Genomic DNA, 21547 nt, shown 5'->3' with positions numbered 1-21547 from the left:
ACTTTGGGATAAAAAATCTAGTGAAGGAAAAAGAGTACAACATTATGTATATTGTTCATCACATATTCTATTTCTCCCCCTCATGTAAACTTACATCATTAAAGTGACGAAGTCCGAACTTGTGAATCATTTGCTCAAAAGTTCTTCTTGGCAAAGACTTTATAAATAGACCTACCAGATTTTCACATGAATGAATTTTTGGATATTTATATCATCCTTTCAATTGAACAATACACTATTATGTTCATATATGGTTGTTGATTTCATCTTTGTTGGGGATAACCACAAGTTTCTTGCACATGTTGAATTATAGACCTTAACCAAAACATATTCACAACTTTCCTCGTAATTTTGTATGATTAGACGATGTTGCTATTATGGCTTGTTTCATATACATCATGAAACCATTGTGCTACCACATGTGAACAAACATCTTGTTTGTGATCAACCATTGTGATATTGTGAGAATATGTAAAATAACATGCATATACATAACCCATTAGGTCTGATTCTGAATCATTTGGATGAAATAAGCTCATATTCATAGTACCCTTAAGGTAACAAAATATATGTTTTATTCCAAACCATTTTCTTCTTGTAGTTGAAAAACTATATCTTGCTTAACAAATTTACAACAAATGCAATATCATATCGAGTATAATTAGCAAGATACATTAGTGTTTCTATGACACTAAGATATAGTGCTTCTGGACCAAGAAGATCTTCATCATTTTCTTAAGATCTAAGAAGAGCATTTATCAACATCTAACAACCTCACAACTATTAGAGTGCATAATGGACGTGACTTGTCCATTTAAAACATTTTACGCACCTTAATTATATAAGTCTGTTGGTGTATAAAAAACACATTTGTTTAAATACTCAATTTGTAATCTCAAACAAAAATTTTGTCTTTTCAAGATCCTTTATCTCAAATTCTTTCTTTAAGCAATCAATTGTCTTTGTGAGCTCATTAGGAGTTCCAACGATGTTTATGTCATTTACATAAACAATAATTACAGCAAATTCATTTTTGGATCTTTTCATATAAATACAAGAACACATAGGATCATTTCTATATCCTTCTTTTAATAAGTACTCAATAAGACGGTTTATGTCACACACGTCCTGATTGCTTTAATCAATAAAATGGCTTGTTCAATTTTATTGAGTAACCCTCTTTAGAATTTGCCTTGTTGGGCAAATAAAATCCTTTAGGGATTTTTCATATAAATATGATTCTCAAGAGAACCGTACAAATAAGTTGTAACATCATCCATTAGATGTAAATGCAAACATTGTTGTGCAACTAGGATAATCAAATATTGCAATGTTGTTGCATCCTAAAGAATATGTCTTTTCACAAATCAATATCATGTTTTGTGAAAAACCTTGAGCAACCAATTGCGTTTTGTATCTAACAATTTCATCATTTTTTATTTGATTTTTGTGCAAAAGTCCATATGTACCCAACGAGTTTCACAACTTCAGGTGTGTGAACTATATGTCCAAATACTTTTCGTTTAACAAACAAATATAATTATGCTTCTTTGCATATTTTCATTTTGGTCAATCTTTTCTTTGCCGACAATCTTCAATGATCATTGCTTATTGATCCTCATTATCATTCATAGCATTCATCGCTATATTATAAGTAAAAGTTTCGTCAATGTTAACTTCATTTTGGTTTCATATTATATGATTCATGACATAATTTATTGAGATCTCATCATTTTCAACAATTTCAGGTACCCGAGGTTCTTCTAGAACCAAATCATTACGTCAAATGAATTTTTTGGGATTTTCACCTTTTCGATTAGGTTATCTTGCATTTTAGCTCCCTTTCTCATTCAAGAATTTTTATCTTTAGGACCAATACGCCTACCACGCTTCAAACGTGTCTTTGGAACTAACAAGCCTACCACGCTTCAAGCGTGTTATGAAATAATATCAAATATACTCGGAGCATTAGCAGTTGGTATATATGATTTGATTACACTTTCTATCAATAAGAATATTTGGCAATTGATTGATTAATTTTGTAAATGAATTATCCTTTGAACTTCTAGTTCACATTCTTTTGTACGAGGATCAAGATAAGATAATGATAATTCATTCCAACCAATATTCTTTTCCAATTGTTTTCTTTCTCCCCCCCCCCCCCCCCCCCAATGTTGGAAAAACTTATTCATCAAAGTGACAGTTGAAAAGTCGAACTGTAAATAAGTCTCTTGTTGGTAGTTCAAGATATTTTATTATTGAGGAAGAATCATATCCAACATATATTCTCAATCGTCTCTAAGGACCCATCATAGTCCTTTTTGGTGGGGAAATTGAAACATATACACCACACTCGAAAATTCTTACATGAGAATATTAAGTCACTAACTAAAAACCAACTGCATAATAGAGTATTTATGATAACTTATTGGCTTGATGCAAATCAATAATGCAACATGCAAAATTGCATATCTCCAAGTAGCCATTGGAAGATTAGCTCTCGTAATTAATGGTCTTGCAACCAATTTTAGACATTCTAATAATGATTCCATAAGTCTATTTTGAGTATGAACATGTGATACTGATGCTCAACTTCAATTCCAATTGATATACAATACTCATGAAAAGCATGAGATGTAATTTCACTAGTATTATCAAAATAGATATTTTTTAATTGGATAATCTGGGAAGTTAGCTCTTAATTGTACTAATAACTTTGCAAATACTTGATTGCGAGTTGATAATAAACAAATATGTAACCATCTAGTTGATGCATCAATCAAAACCATGAAATGATCCACATGGTGGGTGTATTGGACCACAAATATCACCCTACATTCATTTAAAAAATGAGATTGACTCATTTCTAATTTTTCTTATGATGGTCTTATTATCAACTTTCCTTTGTGAACGTATAGTACATGAGAACTCATTGGTCTGAAGAAGTCTTTTGACTCTTAAATGTGTGTCCACATGAGTTTTTCAACCTTTTTTTTTGCATCATAATAATTGATCATGCCAACAAAGAAATTCATTCTGATTCGTAAACTTTTGGTTTACCATGAGAGACATTTTAATTGTACTGATATATGTGTAGTACAAACCATCCAACTGATAATGTCAAACATGACATTCATTTTTATTCATAAACTTCTAGTTTACCATGACATATATCTCAATTGTACTAATATATGCGTAAATTATAAGAGAATTTTGATAATTTCTTCAATACACATTTTTTTTCCAACTCAATTGTAGAGATATAAAGATATTTCATATCTTTTTCATTATTGTTTGTCTCATTATGATATCTATTTAGACAAATATCCTTGAAACTTAATAAGTTTCTATTCAACTTCTTGGTAGAAGTATAATAGCTCTTTCAGAGCCTTCAAGAGAAAAAATTATTACTCCTGAGAATTGTATAAGTTGTTGCACTATCAATAGGACACACATCCTCATCATTATTACCAGTGCCAAAAACATTTGTTCTTCATATAAACGTAAATATCAATATGAGATTTTTTTAACACTCTCATAACCAATGAGGTGATCAATGCTTCCATTTGGTTTAGCAAAGAAAATAATAATATCAAGATGAGTAGCATCCATATGGCCATAATTAGAATTACCATCTTCATAAGTAAGGTGTGTTTCTATGTTCTTCTCATTATTTGTAAGATGCTTTGGTGTACGACAAGTACAACTCAAATGACCTTTACCATGTAATGATAATATATATTTTCATCTTATTTGCCAATATTTTCACATTTTTATTTTCCCTTTTTCACATTATCGTGTCATTTCTGATGACAAAATGTGTCTTTGAAATTTCTTTTATAACCTTGTCCATGGTCAATATCATGATCATGAAAATATAAATCAAATGTTATTGCATTCACTTTTTGGAATGGAGCAAAACCAATTAAACATGTTTCATGATTTTCTATCAAAAGCTCATTGCTTTGTTCAGCCATACAAATGCATGAAATAAATTCATAATATTTATTGTCTGCATTCACTTTTGGAAATGGATCAGATTAGGCGGATCTCATGATTTTTCATCAAAAGCTTTATTACTTTTTCCAGCCATACATAAATATGAAATAAATTCATAATATTTGTGAATTTTTTTCACAATATTTTTGTCGCATGAGCAAATTAGTTGCTTAGATGTTTTATTTCTTTCTTTAATGGTATCCCAAGATCCATTGCATCTAAATGTATTTCAACATTTAAAATCCAATATAAGGAATTCTTCCATGTAATAGTAAGATGACAAATTCAAAATTTGTAAGATTTGACCTGTTTAAAATTAGTAATAATCACCATAAAAAAAATCATTGTCATAATAATTAAAAATAATAAGACGGAGATGATAATTGATAAAGTCAAATCATTCTTATCACAACAAGAAGAATATAAGGTAAAATGTAAATAAAGAAAGGATTAGGAAAAACCTGGATTGAGACATGCAGAACACTATAGTTAGAGAGAAAAAGCTTCCACTAGTCCTCATGGTCCTCAGTTGGTTGGAGCTTCGTGTTGATAACGTGTTATAAAATAAAACTAATAATAGAATAGACAAGAGAATAGAAGGAAGAATAAACAATGAGAGAATAGGGAACAACTTTTCTATCTGTATTATTATTGATAGTGATAACTTTATTTATAAATACAATCATGTAATCGATATAGGAAACAAAACAACTAATTAATACAAATATTTACGCATAAGAAGTAATGAATTATATGAGCGTCAATCATATGAGTAATATATCACATACAATCATTAATTCATATCAATAACTAATTATTATTGTAATTACCATTACTAAATTTATTAATATTAATATTTCATTTATTAATATTAGTCCTCATCAATCCTCTGTTTCTAAATATGTATCCTTAACTCATGTAAAAATCAATATTAATTTATTAAAAAGTTTATCTAAGAGGTTGTTTTAAAATAATTTATAACTAATTATTATTGTAATTACCATTACTAATTACACTACTATCTCGTCCTCATTTATTACTGTTAAAAAAAACTTAAAGATACACCCCTAACATATTTTAAGTGTTGATTCAAATTTCTATGAAATTGAAAAGCAAAACCTTAAATTTTATAATTTTTAATATCGTTATTATCAACAGAACTATATATATTGTTCTAGTTTTTTATTTTGTACTATGACAAATATATTATTATGGATTCAATCACATGTCGACAAACTCTGACTATGATTTATGTGATTTAACATAGACAAAATATATAATAATCATGGGATATCTCAATTAAATATATATTTTTGCACGTTAGCCCTTTTTAAAGAGTCATTATTTGTTGTATTTTGCACATTCTATGTTCAAAACAATATTTTCTTTGACAAATTATAGTCACACCTCAACTTTCGAGAGCCTCTATCTCTCTCTCTGCTTGTTCCTCATCTCTGCCGTTCAATTTAGGGTTTCCAAACACAAAACTATCAACAAAATGCAAAATGGTCAACTATAAATATTTTAACTTTATCACCCACCAACACAAAACAACAACCAAGATGAAAGAAACATTAATAGTATTTTGTTACAAATACTAAATTAACCTTTAAAACGTATAAAATAATACACTTTTTTTAAGATATATTATAAATTTATCTTGTAATTTTTGACTCATTTCTTATGCAAAATATATATATATATATATATATATATATATATATATATATATATATTAAGTGTGAAATAAAACACTAATAAAATTAAACATAGATTATGAGGATTATAATAGATTTTGAATTACTTTAATATTACTTTAAGAAATGACTTTTAAATTATAAAATGAAATTTACACAATCTTAAATAAATCCATCTTGCGTGTGTGAAATTTCTAATAAATTTGCTTTAAAGAGATAAACAAATACAACGTGTTTGAAAATGAGTTAAATTAAAATGAGCGCATAAAACGTGAAAGCCGACAGAAAAACAAATACAGAGGAGAGGCATGTGACCCACGCGGCTATTATTATTATTTTATTTCCAACAACTCAATTCACTACTAAATTTGTGTAATTAATATTCTCCGACCATTATAGTTTTTTTTTTCCTATTTTAGTTCTTTCATTTAATCTTCAAAACATTGTAGTATCAAAACTAATGCTTGTCATAAATTTATTTAACAATTAATCACAATATAATAAAATAAATCAGGACATTGTTTAGTATAAACTAACAAATAAATATAGTAGTATTAAATAAAATTAAAAATATTTTGTTAACCAAAAAAATAAAATATACATAGAATCAACTATTTGAAGTCATTTCTGTCTTCTCACTTTTCCATTATATTTTTGTTGATTATTAGATATATTTTTGAAGAGAACAATTTAGCTTCTAAATCATAAAAAAAATAGTGGTTAAAATTAAAGTCGTGAACGAAGTAAAAAAAAAAAAATTGTTGTAAGTAAGCATCATAACTATGAATAAAAACTTTTAAATTTGAAACTTTCGGGTTAAATGAATTCTAATTTGTAGTGAAGAAGTACTATTATGATGCTTTAGATCTTGTTTTATATGTTTATAAATAAATGTTATTTGAAATAAGAAGGAAGGAATCACTTGCATAATAGAGGATCTGCTATGCATTTTTCAGTCAAGTTGCATAAGAATCTCCACTTGGCATTATTTAAGTCTTAAATTTAATACTATAATTTTGCATAAGATTATGTGTAAAATATATTTAATTAAATTAACCTTTTAAGTAGTAAAGAAGAGAAAATCACAAGTAGGGATGTCAACGGGGCGGGTAGGGTACGGGTAGTAGTTCCCCCGTACCCTACCCGCTAAATAAATATTCGCCCCGTACCCGTACCCATATCCGTCGGGTATCCGTTATGCGGGTATCCGTCTATTTTTTTCATATCCGCGGGTATCCACGGGTACCCGCGGGTATTTACAAAAATATTTTAAAAAATAATTATTTAACCATAATTATTGTTTGGATTGACTAGTTCCCTTTCTCCGATTGATTCTTATAAAACAAACAAATAAAAAATCACTACCAATTTATATTGTAGTTTATTTTTGAATAAAATATTAAAGAAATTACTAACTTAATCAATATCCACCTCTTGCAACATTGTATAAAGTTTCATGTTGTCCAATTTTAATCTAGAAGAGCCTTAAAACATAAGGAGTTCAGTAAAAATTTATAACAATCATTTAATTAAAATATCTAAGTAAAAATGTTAATTTCATTACCTTCCATATTGGTCTATAACCAGTCTTAAAGACACATCAATGCCTCCACAGTATATGGAAGTAATTTACTCATTTGTGGGGTAAGAATCTGACCACCATTATTGAATGAAGACTCATAATGTTTTTACTAATATATATATATATATATATATATATATATATATATATATATATATATATATATATATATATATATATACTTTTTCTGAATTAAAGTTTTTACTAATATAATGAAGACTCATAATGTTTTGACTCATTTGTGGGGTAATAATTTTTCTGAATTAAAGTTTAGCGGGTACGGGTATCCACGGGTACGGATACTATGATATCCGTACCCGCCCCGTTAACATGGGGGTATCAAAAATACCCATACCCACGGGTAGCGGGTATCCATTTTTAATATCCATTTTCTATCTGTTGCGGGTTTTATCCGTGGATACCCACGGGTACGAATTTTTTTAACATCCCTAATCACAACAAGTGGGAATTTTATAAGAGTATACAATTAAAATAAATTTATAAAAAAGTCTTAAAAATAATATTACATGACGAGATTCACTTCAAAAGATATCACAAAAATTGCTTATAACATCTTGTATTGAATATGCTGTTATAGAAAAGTTTAAATGAATTTTTCCATATTCTTTGCACTAAGCTTACCTTATTAGAATTCAAATAGATCATTTAGATAAGGAATGCCGCTACTACATCTTGTATCTTATAAATACCTAATTAGTTCTTCATTTAAATAATTTTAGTTTTTCATTTCCATTATTTATTTCATAAATCCAACAATAACTTTATCTGTTTAGAATTTGATTTGTTAATCTGCAAATTCAATGCTAAATAAACGGCACAAGTTATATTTATTAACCTGCTTTCTTAATAAAAGGTCAACTTAAACGAATCAACGACTGTTTAAATGAATGCGCTTGTTTTATAACTTCTGTGTCCAATAATATACATTATTTAAGTAATTTAGGACATCTTTATTATACAATTGTTTATATAAATATTAAAAAAAATCAAGTAATACTATTTTATATTTTTTGTTTTGTTTTCTCGTTAGTTTTATTTTGTGACTTTAAAACTGAGTCAATGCATATTTGTGGCCCATAGTATTTAGTATTGGCCGAAGCTAATCAAAGTCAAATTTCTTTTAGCACATTTATACCTTTTTTTTCTACATTTTCATGGGCCTGCAAAAAGTCTAAACTGTTTATGGGTCAGAAATATTTGTCAATTCTATTATTTTCTTCCTACACCCTACCACCTCTCTTATTACTTCCAAATTTATTTTCTGGAACACAATAAATGATTTTATAATTTTTTTTTCGAAATCAATCACACCTTCCTTTCAAGAAAAACATTTTTCAAAAGCTTTTTAATAGTGTGGAAGGTGAAATTTGATGGGGTGGAAGAAGCTTTAACTGAAATATTTTGAATTATATAATATGAAAATCTGTTTCAGATTATATAGTCAAAAAATTCAAAAATGTATTTTAGATTGCAAATTATATAAATGTTTCAGAAATTTGAAATCTATTTTTCTTTGTATAATTCGAAACATGTTTTGGAATTCCATGATAAAAAAAAAGTCTAAAGCATGGACAATCTTGATGTCTCCAACGCCCTGTGGAGGTGAATAAAGAAATCATGCAAGTGGGAGAAGAAATAGGCTTTCCTTAACTCATTGACCCAATTAAGGGCCCAATCCATTAAATCAAACCCATCATTACTAACCTCCTTCCACGCCCCGGCCCTTTACTTGTATGACTAATTCATGTTCCTCACACTCTCAGTTGCAACATTTCTCAGAATTAAATTAGTCCGGAAAGGACCTTCATCCACTTCGCCACTCTCATGTGTCACCTATGGTGGCTTCTTCTCCATCATTGCTCAACCTTGAACTCCAACTCAAATCAATGTTTGTCACTTATAAGTTATACCCACTCAAGACCATTGAAAGGATAAGGAGTCGTGCCCCCCAAATTTTTTGAATTCTTTTAATGATATGTGCTATATGAAAATTGATTCGTATTTTAATTTTTTAAATTATATGTACGAAATTTTATTTTAAATTATAAGAGTATATACAGAGAATTGATGAAAATTAAATTAGGTATCTTTTTTATTTATTTTCTAAAACATAACATTTAATGCTAATAAATAAAGCATAAAATCAAATTTAATAAAAAAATAAACAAATTTATTTTCTCTCTCATTATCTTCTAAGTTTCTCACATATTGTACTACTTTTAGACTTTTACTTGTTTTGTTTTCTTTTGTTTACAAGAAAAAAATACAAATTCATCATGGTATGTTTTCTTCCATTCTTGAAAAAAAAGGGTAATTCTTTTTCGTCACACTTGATGGTGAAATATTAATTCAATATAGTTAACATTATTTTTTATCTTACGAGAATTTTGTATATTCATTATTATGAATATAGAAGAAAAAGTAATGTACTAAGTGTTTTTTCATAACCGGTTTTTAAATTGTGGCTTGATTATCATAGATTTTTCTTTTATTAATTATGTATCTCAATTTTTTATTAGATTATGATAAATTATCTTTTAGTCTTATTTTTTTAAGCATAGGTATATTGATGAAGAAATAAAAGAATATATTAATTATTTAAAAGTGATAAAAGGAAAGTTACCCATGATGACAAAAATAAAAAATATAATATTTGGTAAAAACAGAAAAGTTAATGACATGTCCTTGTTTGATCTTTTAATTCGTCTTAGTTTAACTCGTACTTTCTTACTTGATTGATAATTTAATTCGTATTATTTTAACTTTTCTGGTTTGTACAGCCACAACAGAAAGAACATCATTTGCAATTAAAATTATCAAAACAAGATTCAGAATAAAATAGAAGATGAATTTCTTGTCGACAATATGATTATTTACATTAAAGAAAAAAAAATAGTTGAAAATTTTAATACAAATTCAATTATTGATGAGTTCAAGAATCTGATAAAAAAAGGGTAATCCTTTATATATGTAATTTGTTTTATAATTACAACAATCCTAAATTATGTATTCACTTTTATTGTATTAATCATAATAATTAAATATATAAATTTTGAGTGTACTATATTAGCTCTCCAAAAATATTGAGCAAAAATATTGAGCAAGATCCACTAATACAAACACCCAGAGGCACGTGAGCTCGCTACAAATCCTCCAGCATTGGAACCTGCAACAGCAAATGGAGGTGGCAAGAGATTCATTGTCTATATTGTTGAAAACTATTACATATAACATATTTTTATTGGATTCACGTCAAAGTACACCAATTATGCTAACTCTGTCTATAAAATAAATTTTACCTTTCTTGTAGAATTTTGTTAGTTTACAATATTTTGATGACAACCACCTTGACATAATCTCAAAAGCAAAATCTTAAAAACCAAATACCAGTTTGCAATACTTTTATAGCATTTAATAAATGAAAAACATTGGAAAGAGAATGTCAAACCTTAATTAGCTAGATTAAGAATGTTTACAACTAATGAAGATAAGTTCTACTTAAAACCTTACCGATTTTAGTTAGGACATGTTTAAGTTGAAGCACTCCTAATTTTAACTAAATTTAGCTAACAAGATATAAATTTTGAATTAAACTGAGATCGATGTTGTTAGAACTAAAAAGCAACATGTCACTAACTCCTTTATTTAGTTTGAAATCCAAATTCTCAACCTACCTTTTTCAGGTTCTAACTTGAGAATTTAAAAACTTGAGTTATGGCCATATTCTAAAAGGAAAAAGAAACGTGAGTTATGGTTTTATCTTTTTGTCTTTTTGTGTCTTTGGAAACATTTTCAAAACTTGAAAACTCTCACTATGTATAAACATTTTGCTGCAAAAACATTATCTGTTAAGACAAATGCAAAAATGCAAGAGCTTCTGAAAATCCATTACTTTGTATTGTAAACCAAATTAGATGCAAACACAGTTGGCAGAACTTGTGGGGACTAGTTACTCTTACCACATCATTGTAGTGTTGTTATCAGTCTTCCTTTCTTACAACCCTTCACCCCAAAGGCCAAAACAGTGTTTGTGTTGGAACAAACACAACCAAAAGTCAGTATCTTCGGCTGCAGAACCCAAGAGAATTTGGCCAGGCCACTGACATTACCAGCTACTCTGACATGAAAAAACAAACACATTCTGCCAATGTTTCACCCTCCACACAAAACTACAAACTATACTGTCACTGCTATGCTTAGAAGTTACACCAACCACACAATCTCACCCTCACCACCTATCATCAAAATCAATACTCTATTTTTAGCTGAATTCGGTGTATCTCTCTCAACAGATAACATTTTCATACCTAAAAGTTGGATTTCTAATGGTCTGTTTCAAGACTAAGATTATTTATCAATCTGGAAACTAGTTAGAAAAAGAATCGTTTTTGAAAATAACGTCTAAAATTAAGCATTATGTCTGTGAAATCAAACACCTAATAGTTAGAAAATCAGTGTGCTAAAACCATATGTGTAAAGGGCACTGGTTTTTCGTTCTTTTTTTCCTTTGCAACCTGAATGAAGGTAGTAAAAGTGGCACCTCAACGTGCCCCAAGAGAAGGCTTTTGTTTGCACCAAGCAAGGAAATAAAAGGACAAATATAGGCATGAAGTAAGAACTGACTTGTCAATGGTCAAAAGCAAAGTAGTTACCCCACTCTAACTTGCTACCTCTCACAGACATTCAAATGCAGATCCCGCCACCTTTCTCTCTGATATAGCGAAATTCAAATCTCACTTTTGATTGCTCCCATTTCATAACCATATTGCACCTTTCTCTTTGGAGAGTTCGAAATCCAAAAAGAAAATCATTCCACTTTTTTCATCATTCTATTCTCTTTAGCTCTTTTGCTTGTTTACCAGATCCTTCAACATGAAGCTCTTGATATCACCATCTTATTCATCAACCCCATCATCTTCATCCACCCTCAGCTTGGATCCATCTTTGTGCAACTCCAAAAGTGCCACAGCAGGGTGTCTCACTGCCATCCTGCGCAGGATTCTCTGCTCTGGTGGCCTTCCAACACACCCATCAGACCAATTAAGAGAACTTGATTCAATGTCAAAGGTGGGTGGAAAAGTTCAAGAATTGAAGACTAAACCAGACAATGAATCTACCACCACTACTACTATTACTCCTGGGTTAGTGGAAAGATTAATGGGTTTGGAACCCATGGGTGAGAGAGAGAGACCCATTGAATCAAGTTCTTCACTTTCACGTAGCAAATCCATGAACTCTGTGGACTACTTGGGGGAATGCAAGCGAATGGAGGGTCTTCAGAATCATGCTAAATCTTCATCATTCCGAGAGTTCCCAACTTTGCTTGAAAATGAGAACTTCTTGGTACTCAGCTTCGAACGTGGCTGTGATGATGGGGAATTCAGGTCCAAAGAGAGAAAAAAAGAAAAGGGTTTAAAAGATAGAGGCGAGTTCAAGAGAAACAAGAGAGAAAAGGTGCATGATGAGAAGGGGAACTTGTCAGACATGTCTTCTGCCAATGTTGGAAATGATGGCGATCAACACAAAATTCAATTTGCCAACACTTCTACTCTGTTCATGGCTTGTTTTGAAAAGGAGTACCTTGATTCAGAAACGGCGACATTCTCACACAACATGAACCGCAAGGAAGTAACCAATGGTGAGAAAGTGAAGAGGAGAAAGAAGGGAACAACGTGTTATGCAGAAAAGAAGGTGGACACTGAATGTAGTTCAGAAGATTCAAGTCCGGTTTCTATCTTTGATTTTGAGCGAGAAGCTCCTGGAACAGGTTTGTTTCTTTAAGTAGAGTTCAATTTTGAATAATTCTAGATCCTCTAACCAATGTGTTTAATTTTCCAATACATTAAATATTGTAACTTTTTTATTTAGAGGTTCTTTGATTGCATGTTGCAGATTAGATTTTCCAGGTTTAATGAGAAGTTAATGGCAGCAGATTGCATGTTTTTGGACTAAATGTTTACTTTCTGAAGAGTTTCTAAATATGCAGTTAATACTTTATTAAGTAGTAGGAAGATATAATTTGATGAAACTTTCCTTGTATGGTCATAGTAGTTGTGTATTTAGCTTTAGATTCATCATGTCAGGTAGGAGTTTTTATCCCCAAGTTTTAAATTTGATAACTTATCATACATAAACTGGTTGTAGATGTGGATTCCTTTGGTGTTGATACGAGTTGGAGAAGAAAATTGTCACCAGAGCTTGAGAATGACAAGGTTTGTGTTCTGAATTGTGATAGTAACATGATGATTGAAGAGATGAAGGTTAATACAATTGAGAACAACAAAGTTGAAGGATCTAAGAGAACAGAGAAGCAAAGCCAAGACTGTGTAGATATTTGGGGAGAAATTTGTAGCCTAGTTGAAGGTGAATTGGAATCAAACAAGTTAGAGACAGGATTGAAGAAACAAGGTGATTTTGAATGCTTATGTGCTGATTTTGAATCAGAAATTTTTGACCAATTGTTACACGAGTTCATAGATCAACTTGCTGGGAATCCCTTGAAAGCATTGCAACTTCAAAATTTGTAAAAGAAGAAAATCAATGAAGTGTATAAAGATTTTGATTCTCCCTCTCGTTTTCTTTAAATTCTGATTCTGTCTGTCACATCTTGCATGAAGGAAGATTGTTCATCTTTTTGCTAGTTTCAATGCTGCCATGTGTTTCAATCGAGCTTTATCTAAATATGACACATGGCACGAGACAAGACCACACAACCTTAGCCTTATTGAAATGTCATATAAATAAAAATAAAAATATAATAATTAATGAAAAGTTAAAAATGCTTTATATATTTTATCTCACAAATTAAAAACCATCATTTTATTTACATCATTCTTATACCTTTAATATAAGAAAAGAAGTGCAGAAACACACCTGATCACTCTTGTGCATCTTTAACTTACTAATAGTTAAATAATTGTAAAGATGATTAAAAAGCATTTTGATGTTGGATTTGGGAATAAAAGCTTAGATTAACATACACACTGGACAAGGCACTAGCTAGCAAGTCAAATTCATTTCCAAGAGGCAACTACGAAGATTTTTCTGTGTTTTTTTTTTCTCCTTTTCCTACACAATAAGCCAAAATGATGTATCCACTATGTTAAAGCGACCTTGAAGACACTTTTTCCTATCTTTAAATTCCTAACAAGAAAAAAGTATAGAGAGAAGATTGAAATTATAAAAGCATGGATGTGGAAATAACAAAGTTCATCTTGAAATGCATTTCACATAGCACAAGCAAGTCAACTTCATTTCCATGAGGAAGTTACAAGTGTAGTGCAGATGGGTTTTTTCTACACAAGAGTCCAAATGTTGCAGTGTCCACCAAATATTAAATTAAAGCTACAATTGATTTTGAGTACCAAAAATCAACCCTTCAATCAATACGAAAACCAAAATCACTTTTTTTCTATTTGTCACCAGCTGAGTTGTATTTTAACTTCATGTGTGATTTTGGTCTCTTTCTTCTTTATGTATATCATGTAGATTCCTGCATTTTCGTCTCTCATGAAACAATAACACTCTTTCATTTGTACACAAGAGGCCAAATGCTGTACCAACTAAAATATAAAAGCTATTTGAGAAAGACCAAAGAAACATACATGGATGAAGAAAAAATCTAAGCATGTAAATGTTAGCCAAAGTTTTACATGGATGTTCATGTTGGCTTAAATGATTAAAGACAGAAAATTAATATTTATTGTGTTGGTAATCATTCTTGAATATTTTTTTACTTGTATCTTTTTTAAGAACTTACTTGAGTTGACTCTAAATACAACTACTTAATCTGAAAGAAATCTAGTAAAAAGGCTATTTAAGTAAACTAAAAGATAGTTCAATAACTTCTTTCGTGTCTGTACATCATTATCAGTATTATAGATATAATGTGTATTCCAAATAGTTACTAACTTGGCTCAAATTTAACTTGTAATGATATTTACTACCTTAGCTTGGAATCCAACAAACCAATTCTTTTGATATTTAAGTTTTCAGTTTAGGTTGAATATAATCTATAAGAATCAATGAGTCAAATAAAAGCAGCTTAGAAGCTGCGTAACCTATTTCTACTCCTCACCCTAGTGCTTCTCTGTCATTAAACAAGTTTCCATGTCTAACAACTATGAGCCAAAATATTTTTAGAGGTCTGAAGTAGCGAAACTGTTCAAGGAGCAAAGGAAAAAAGATTGATAAAAGCCAAGTGCAATACGTTAGCTTTTGGGAATGCTTTTTCTTAGTGCTTTACAATCCTCCACATTCATAACAAAGAACCAATAAATGCAAACTTTGATTGAAAAAAAGTAGCAGGAAGAATCCACCAAGGAGTGGGTGGAGCATGTGGAAAAAAGAATTTAGAAAAACACAAACAATCAGTTGTTAGAGACCATATAACAAAAATAAAGCTATCTTATTTCTTAGAAAGAAGGTAACTTAAATTGCCAAGTACAATTGTACAAACAAAATCCTTATTGTCTACTACACTCTATGAAAACTGCATCAGCAAGTCAGCATAGACAAGATTTCACATAGATGCTAGAACAATACTCAGGAGGATCATGCATCAATCCCAAAATCTAAAACAAAATCCTTATATCTGCACACTACAAGTGTCACACACAGTTTTGCAGCATTTAATAGGTTTACTTTAGCTCACCTAAGATATAACTAGATTGGACCCACTTAATCATTCGTGTATGGCTAATGGGAAAAATCAGAATCGCCAATATTGACTGAGAATAATGTATTCTTTTTCTATTTGTCGTTGCAAGGACTTGAACACCCGTTTACCCCGCAGAGACATTGATGAGAGTCACCATTTGTTAGCATCAGAACTCATGGTAATGTCAAAACATGCACACGCTGACTGACATATTGTAATGGTGCAACAGTATGAAAACAAGAGTTAACAACACACTTTTACCGAGTCATTTTTCACAATAATTGAAAGTTATTTATAACTACAAAATCATAAATGAAAGTCGCTACATGATAAATAAAACCTTGATTATTTAATGGTTTTCGGAAAATATCAACCAAGAATAATATACTTTAAAAAGTATATTAAAAAGTGTTGCTGACTTTTCTCTGATAAGAATGATGACTTACAAACACAACAAAACATCCACCAAGAAACTTATGCAGATAATAGAAGGAATAAACCATGAATAGTACATGATATGCAAATTTAGAATGGGCATTAATAAAATTATTACATCTCCAGTCTCATTATATTGAATACTATATCCCCCCCACTACATTGTTTGATTCAGTCAATGGAAAGTTACAACTTACAGCTCAATAGAACATATATAAGAAGAAAAGATCAGGAAAAAATGGAATCAATTAACCCAGTAACGGGTAGTTACTGAAGCAGAAAACTTGCGTCCTGCCCATTTTCTATATCCTAGCCTTGGTAGACCATTTCACCGTTCTTTTTGCAAATTGTCATCGTCTAAGTAAATTCTATAAAATTCAAAAAACAAATCATTAAATAAATAAAGTTTTGAGTTGCAATAAGGAGCTGCTACTACGGGAAAGAGAATTTCGATCATGCCACCATTTGCTCCTGATCCAAGTACATTTGCTCCAACCACGCTGGAATTGCTTCTGTTCCATTATGGCATTGCTTTGGCTGATCTTCAACACCAGATTCTGGTGAAGCATCCTTAACAAGTGAGTTAACCCAAGACACGTCTGGCTCATCATCAACATTTGCAGGCATTTTGGTTGAATCCTTTGTAGGAGGACTGTTGCTGCTTCGAAACCCAAAGGAAGCAGATTTCCTCAGCTTATTCAGCTCATCTCCATTTATAGCCCAATCCAGTTTTCCATCAGGTGAGCCCCAGTTAGAGAAAGTAGAGACCTTTGGAGAAGGAAGCTCAGAATGATGGTTCACCATGCTTCGCTCGATAAAGCTGTGGCTACGCTTAGCAAAAGCAGCAGCTCTTGGATTCAAAGCCACTGAGGCTCCTTCAGCAGAAGGATCAACCCTGAAGGATCTTGATCCAACCATGTTTGAGGTGGCAAGGCCCGAGGAATACCCTCCCAGCTGCTGGTTCATATTCGAACGCATTTGGATTCCACTTGGAGATTGTAACTGAGGTCCTGCAGCATCAAGTGAGATTCCATGGAATTTGGACAAAATTGATGGTTCAAGAGATCCAAAAGCATCCTCAAGGTTAGAAGGCTTCACCCCTGAAAGCCTATTTAACTCCCCAATGTGATCACTCATAGAAACACGAAAAGATGGACTATTAGGCATGGAATTTTTCCAGTTAGGAGAGGAAAGACCAGACATGTCATCCATCATCAGCTGTTGTCTACGCCGATGAGCTTCAAGTCCAAGCAGTTCAAAGTCCAAATCAATGTCTCTTGCAGTTGAAGCAGTCTGCAACCTGCTTTTGGGCAGCTGCAGGGTGGGGACTGAAACATTAGACTGAGACCAGATGGAACCAGTAATCGGAGAAGATCCTCCAGATGGAGTCATAGGTGGTGTTGAGGAAGTTGGTATCAAGACAGATGGAGAACCAAGTGCAATTGGGCTAACTGCACCCATCTCCAATGCAGAAGCACCAGCAGAATAGGACCTTGGAGAAGGAATAGCAGAACCAGTAGAAGCATACAAGGGGCGAAGCTCCTCTGGCTTGTGTGCAAAGAAGCAAACTCTCCTTGTGCATCCACTCTCATCCTTGCAGAGCCTTGTCCGGTACTGGGCAGGGTGAAGCCAGCACTCAAAAATACCATGAGCGTACTCACAGGCATCCCCTTTGCTGCAAGATCCCTTCCTAAACTCAGGACAAGGGACACAGCTGTAATGGTATTTCCTTGGATCACGTCGCCTTGCGTTCTCCCCTGGATGAACAAAGGGGCACTCGGTCCAGTCATGAGAATAGGCCCTGGAACAAGGCTTCACCTTGAATGTATACATCCTAAACTCATCAGTGCCATATATCCCATTCTTTATGTCTGGAAGGGACAGATCAATGGGATAATCTTTTGACACACGAGGTGTGGTCATTTCTTGCCTTTGTTCCTCAATTTGGTCCATCACTTGTGGAGGTGAGAAACATGTTTGATCAGCAGCAGCAGCAGCATCACAGGTACCATCCAGAAGGGCCTGTAGCACCCTGGCCCTGGGACTGAAGATAGAATAAGCCACAGAGACAATCAAGTCAATTGGCCTGTTACCATCAGCATCAACAGCACCAACATCAGCAGATGCATCAAGCAAAAGCTTGACAACCTCAACAGAAGCAGCAGAACCGCCAGCAACAGCACAATGAAGAGCAGTAGCCCCATCTGACCTACTGGCCCTGTTAACATCAACAAGACCAGTTCCAATAATATAAGCAGACACATCAACGCTTCCAAAAGTAGCAGCAACCATGAGAGCAGTCCTCTCTTCATAACGTATTTTCTTTGAGCCAGCACGCCTTCCGTACCACAACCCCACCCCATCAACATCATGACCCTCCTTTTCAACAGCGTCTTTGAAGCCAATTAGATCATCCGCAGCAGAAAACTCAAGCAAAGCAGAAATTCTATGATGCATCTCTTCTTTTCTACAGTCATCCTCCATCGCTAGACCCATTTCAGAAGGTTTCCCCTTGGAAACACCGCACATGGAGTTATGCAATATATTCTCCTAAAACCTCAGCAGAATCTGAAAAATCACAGCACAAAAACAGGCTTAACACGCTATTTGCACCGGAAAACAAATTCAGAATTAAGCCAGGACAACACAATCTAAGATAACCAAAATAAAAACAGATGAATGCAAATTAAGAGGCAGATTCTTCCCAATTCGTGAGACAAGAAACGACTTTGAAAGCTATTTACAACAAGCATACATCAAATTGATAAAGATTGATAGTACTTTACAATTAGGTACGAACAGCTATAAAAATTAGCAACCACTAACACCTTCCTCGTTGGGGCTCCGCGCACTGGGAAAACGCTCTAGCGACGGGAAAGCGGCCACCGCAATCCAGGTAACAAACATGAGAAATCCTCGCAAACAGAAACAGAATGGCATGTACAACCTGTCCTTTTTTTTCCTTGTCAGAGACAGCAAAAAAACACAATTTTTTAACATGGTTCACATGAATTTCCACCATCAATCAACACTCTCAGGCAAAAAACCTCTCACCATCTTCATAATTTTTCTTGGCAAGCAAGGGAAAATCACAGTAGTCTCAAAAAGTAGTAAAGGACTCATTTTTTAACAGAAACTGGAAGACCCATCAGCATGAACTAGAGAAGAGAAGGAACAAGAACAGAAAAAACATACCTTGGAGACAGAAACACACAAAACAAGGAAGGCAGGCTCTGGTTTTGTGCCTGCTCTTTAATACTTGCAAAGCTTTTTAGAGAGTGGAAGACTTTTCTTCTACCCTTGTTCTTATTTATTTATTTTTTTTATTTCTCTTAAATGTTTGAGTCAAAAAAGTGGACCCCACCTGGCTTAGTACCAGTCACCAGTTCCTCTTCTTGCTTTGCTACTTCATTTATGGTTTTGTTTTGGCTTCTCTTTCTTTATTGAAAAATTACTTCTTTTTATTTACTAGAAAAACCTTTTTAGATGTTGTTGGTGTGCTGGCTTAAACATTTAAACAATTTGAAAGGAAAAAAATATTTTTTACTTATTTTAAGATGTTGGTTTGAATATTTCTTTGAAAAACAAATTATGCCAACATTTATTTTAAACATTAAAAAATCAAACAAAATTGTGCAACTTTTACTTTTCAAAAAGATGTAAAACGTAAATTACTTTTTCATGCATTCTTAAATTAATTTTCAAATAAATAAAAAACTGAAACATTTTCAATAGAAATTTCATACCAGAATTTTCTAAACCATTTTCTTTTATTTTTGCAGCAGTTTTGTCACTCCATAATGTCATTTTTTTTTAACAAAAATTCATGCTCAATTTTGTTTTAAAATAAATAAATTATATTTTTATAATTTTTTTTGTTTCAGTGAATAATGTCTAAAATAATTATGTTTTAAAGAAACACTTTTGAAAAAAAAAACTTTTCTTGAATTTAAGAAAATGAGTGTCACCTAATATATCTTGAGTGGTAGATTTGTTCAAAATAATCTGCTTTCTTGAAATCTAGAAACTCAGCAGGAAACCATCTGTCATGCTATTTCTTCTAAAATTAAAGTTATTTATTAATAACATTTAATACAAATAAAAGATAAAGATAAATAATGAATGAGGAGAGAGAAACAAAGGTAAAAAGAAAAAAGAAAAACCTCGTTTTAATTTATTTTTAAATAATAGTGGGTATTTATATGAAGTTAATGAAAAAAAAAATAACTGACAAACTCAAAATTTATAACTATTTATTATGTCTTAACGCTACGTGTCTACCTGACCAAGTCCATTGTATTATATTTTTTTATAAAGAATAAATTAATTTAAAATGTTATTAATTTATTTATGTAATTTATAAGATAGTTTGATTAATATTTTATTTTATAAATATTTATTTGTGAGTTTTTAATATATATATATATATATATATATATATATATATATATATATATATATATTATGATTTATTTGAGCTAGGATGTAATTTGTTTAATTTATTATTATTGTTTATATTTTAATATTCTTTTTATCATTTTTTTATTTCTTTTAACTATTATTACTTATATTTTATAAAGATAATTAGTTATTGTATTATTTTTAATAATTGTTGAATTAAACTAAAAAGAAGTTAGCAATACAAATTAAAATAGGATCGCGCTAACAAGTACATTTACCATTAAATTTTATAAAATTCATAATTAATTATGATATTAAATAAATTCTTACTTAATCTATAATAATATATAAAAGGAATTCTCCTTTTTGTATTCACTTTTCAAAATACCGATTTTATTCTTTAAATATAACAATTTATTAAATTTTTAAAAATTGATCGTTACTTTTACAAACTTTTTATAAAATCATATGTCTCTGTTTCTTCTCTTCTTCTTTATTTATCAACGGTTATTCTTTTATCTGTTCTGATATATTTCACTTTATTTTTAATAAATATAATTTTAATATATATATATATATATATATATATATTAACTTAATAACATTATAATATTATCACCTACTAATATAATATCACGTATATTTAAAAAATGCATACACAGACGCGATAGCACCTGTGTTACGCTAGTAATTATTAATGTAGTTTTACTAGTTAAAAGACAAAATATCCATAAATATTATACAATTATATTT

At 31.2% G+C, this 21547-nt stretch overlaps 1 protein-coding gene and 1 pseudogene across 3 annotated transcripts; one reads left to right on the top strand and one right to left on the bottom strand.

Moving 5' to 3' along the window:
* The first annotated feature begins 11821 nt into the window (after positions 1-11821).
* Positions 11822-13864, top strand: LOC114195356 (uncharacterized). Its single transcript, XM_028085787.2, has 2 exons — positions 11822-13066; positions 13444-13864. Exons 1-2 carry the CDS (start codon positions 12172-12174, stop codon positions 13824-13826), a joined length of 1278 nt encoding a protein of 425 aa, XP_027941588.1. The 5' UTR covers positions 11822-12171; the 3' UTR covers positions 13827-13864.
* Positions 13865-16471: 2607 nt separating this feature from the next.
* On the bottom strand, positions 16472-19741 carry LOC114194149 (zinc finger CCCH domain-containing protein 66 pseudogene; annotated as a pseudogene). Of its 2 annotated transcripts, XR_014984239.1 has the most exons (3): positions 19589-19687; positions 19222-19355; positions 16472-18961 (listed from the first exon to the last, which is right to left on the bottom strand). The product of XR_014984239.1 is annotated as a zinc finger CCCH domain-containing protein 66 pseudogene, transcript variant X2 (transcript). The 2 variants fall into 2 exon arrangements; XR_014984238.1 differs by lacking the exon at positions 19222-19355 and having other exon boundaries at positions 19589-19741.
* Between the last annotated feature and the right edge of the window lie 1806 nt (positions 19742-21547).

This window comes from Vigna unguiculata, chromosome 8 (assembly GCF_037176805.1).
Source record: "Vigna unguiculata cultivar grain cowpea cultivar isolate G323 ecotype 2 chromosome 8, ASM3717680v1, whole genome shotgun sequence".
Classification (NCBI taxonomy): domain Eukaryota; kingdom Viridiplantae; phylum Streptophyta; class Magnoliopsida; order Fabales; family Fabaceae; genus Vigna; species Vigna unguiculata.
Note: the sequence above shows the minus strand (reverse complement) of the source record. Positions and strands in the feature narration are given on the sequence as shown.

Coding starts and splice junctions, on each gene's coding strand:
- LOC114195356 (XM_028085787.2), top strand. CDS start 12,172: ATGAAGCTCTTGATATCACCATCTTATTCATCAACCCCATCATCTTCA. Junction 13,067..13,443: donor GCGAGAAGCTCCTGGAACAG/GTTTGTTTCTTT, acceptor AACTGGTTGTAG/ATGTGGATTCCTTTGGTGTT.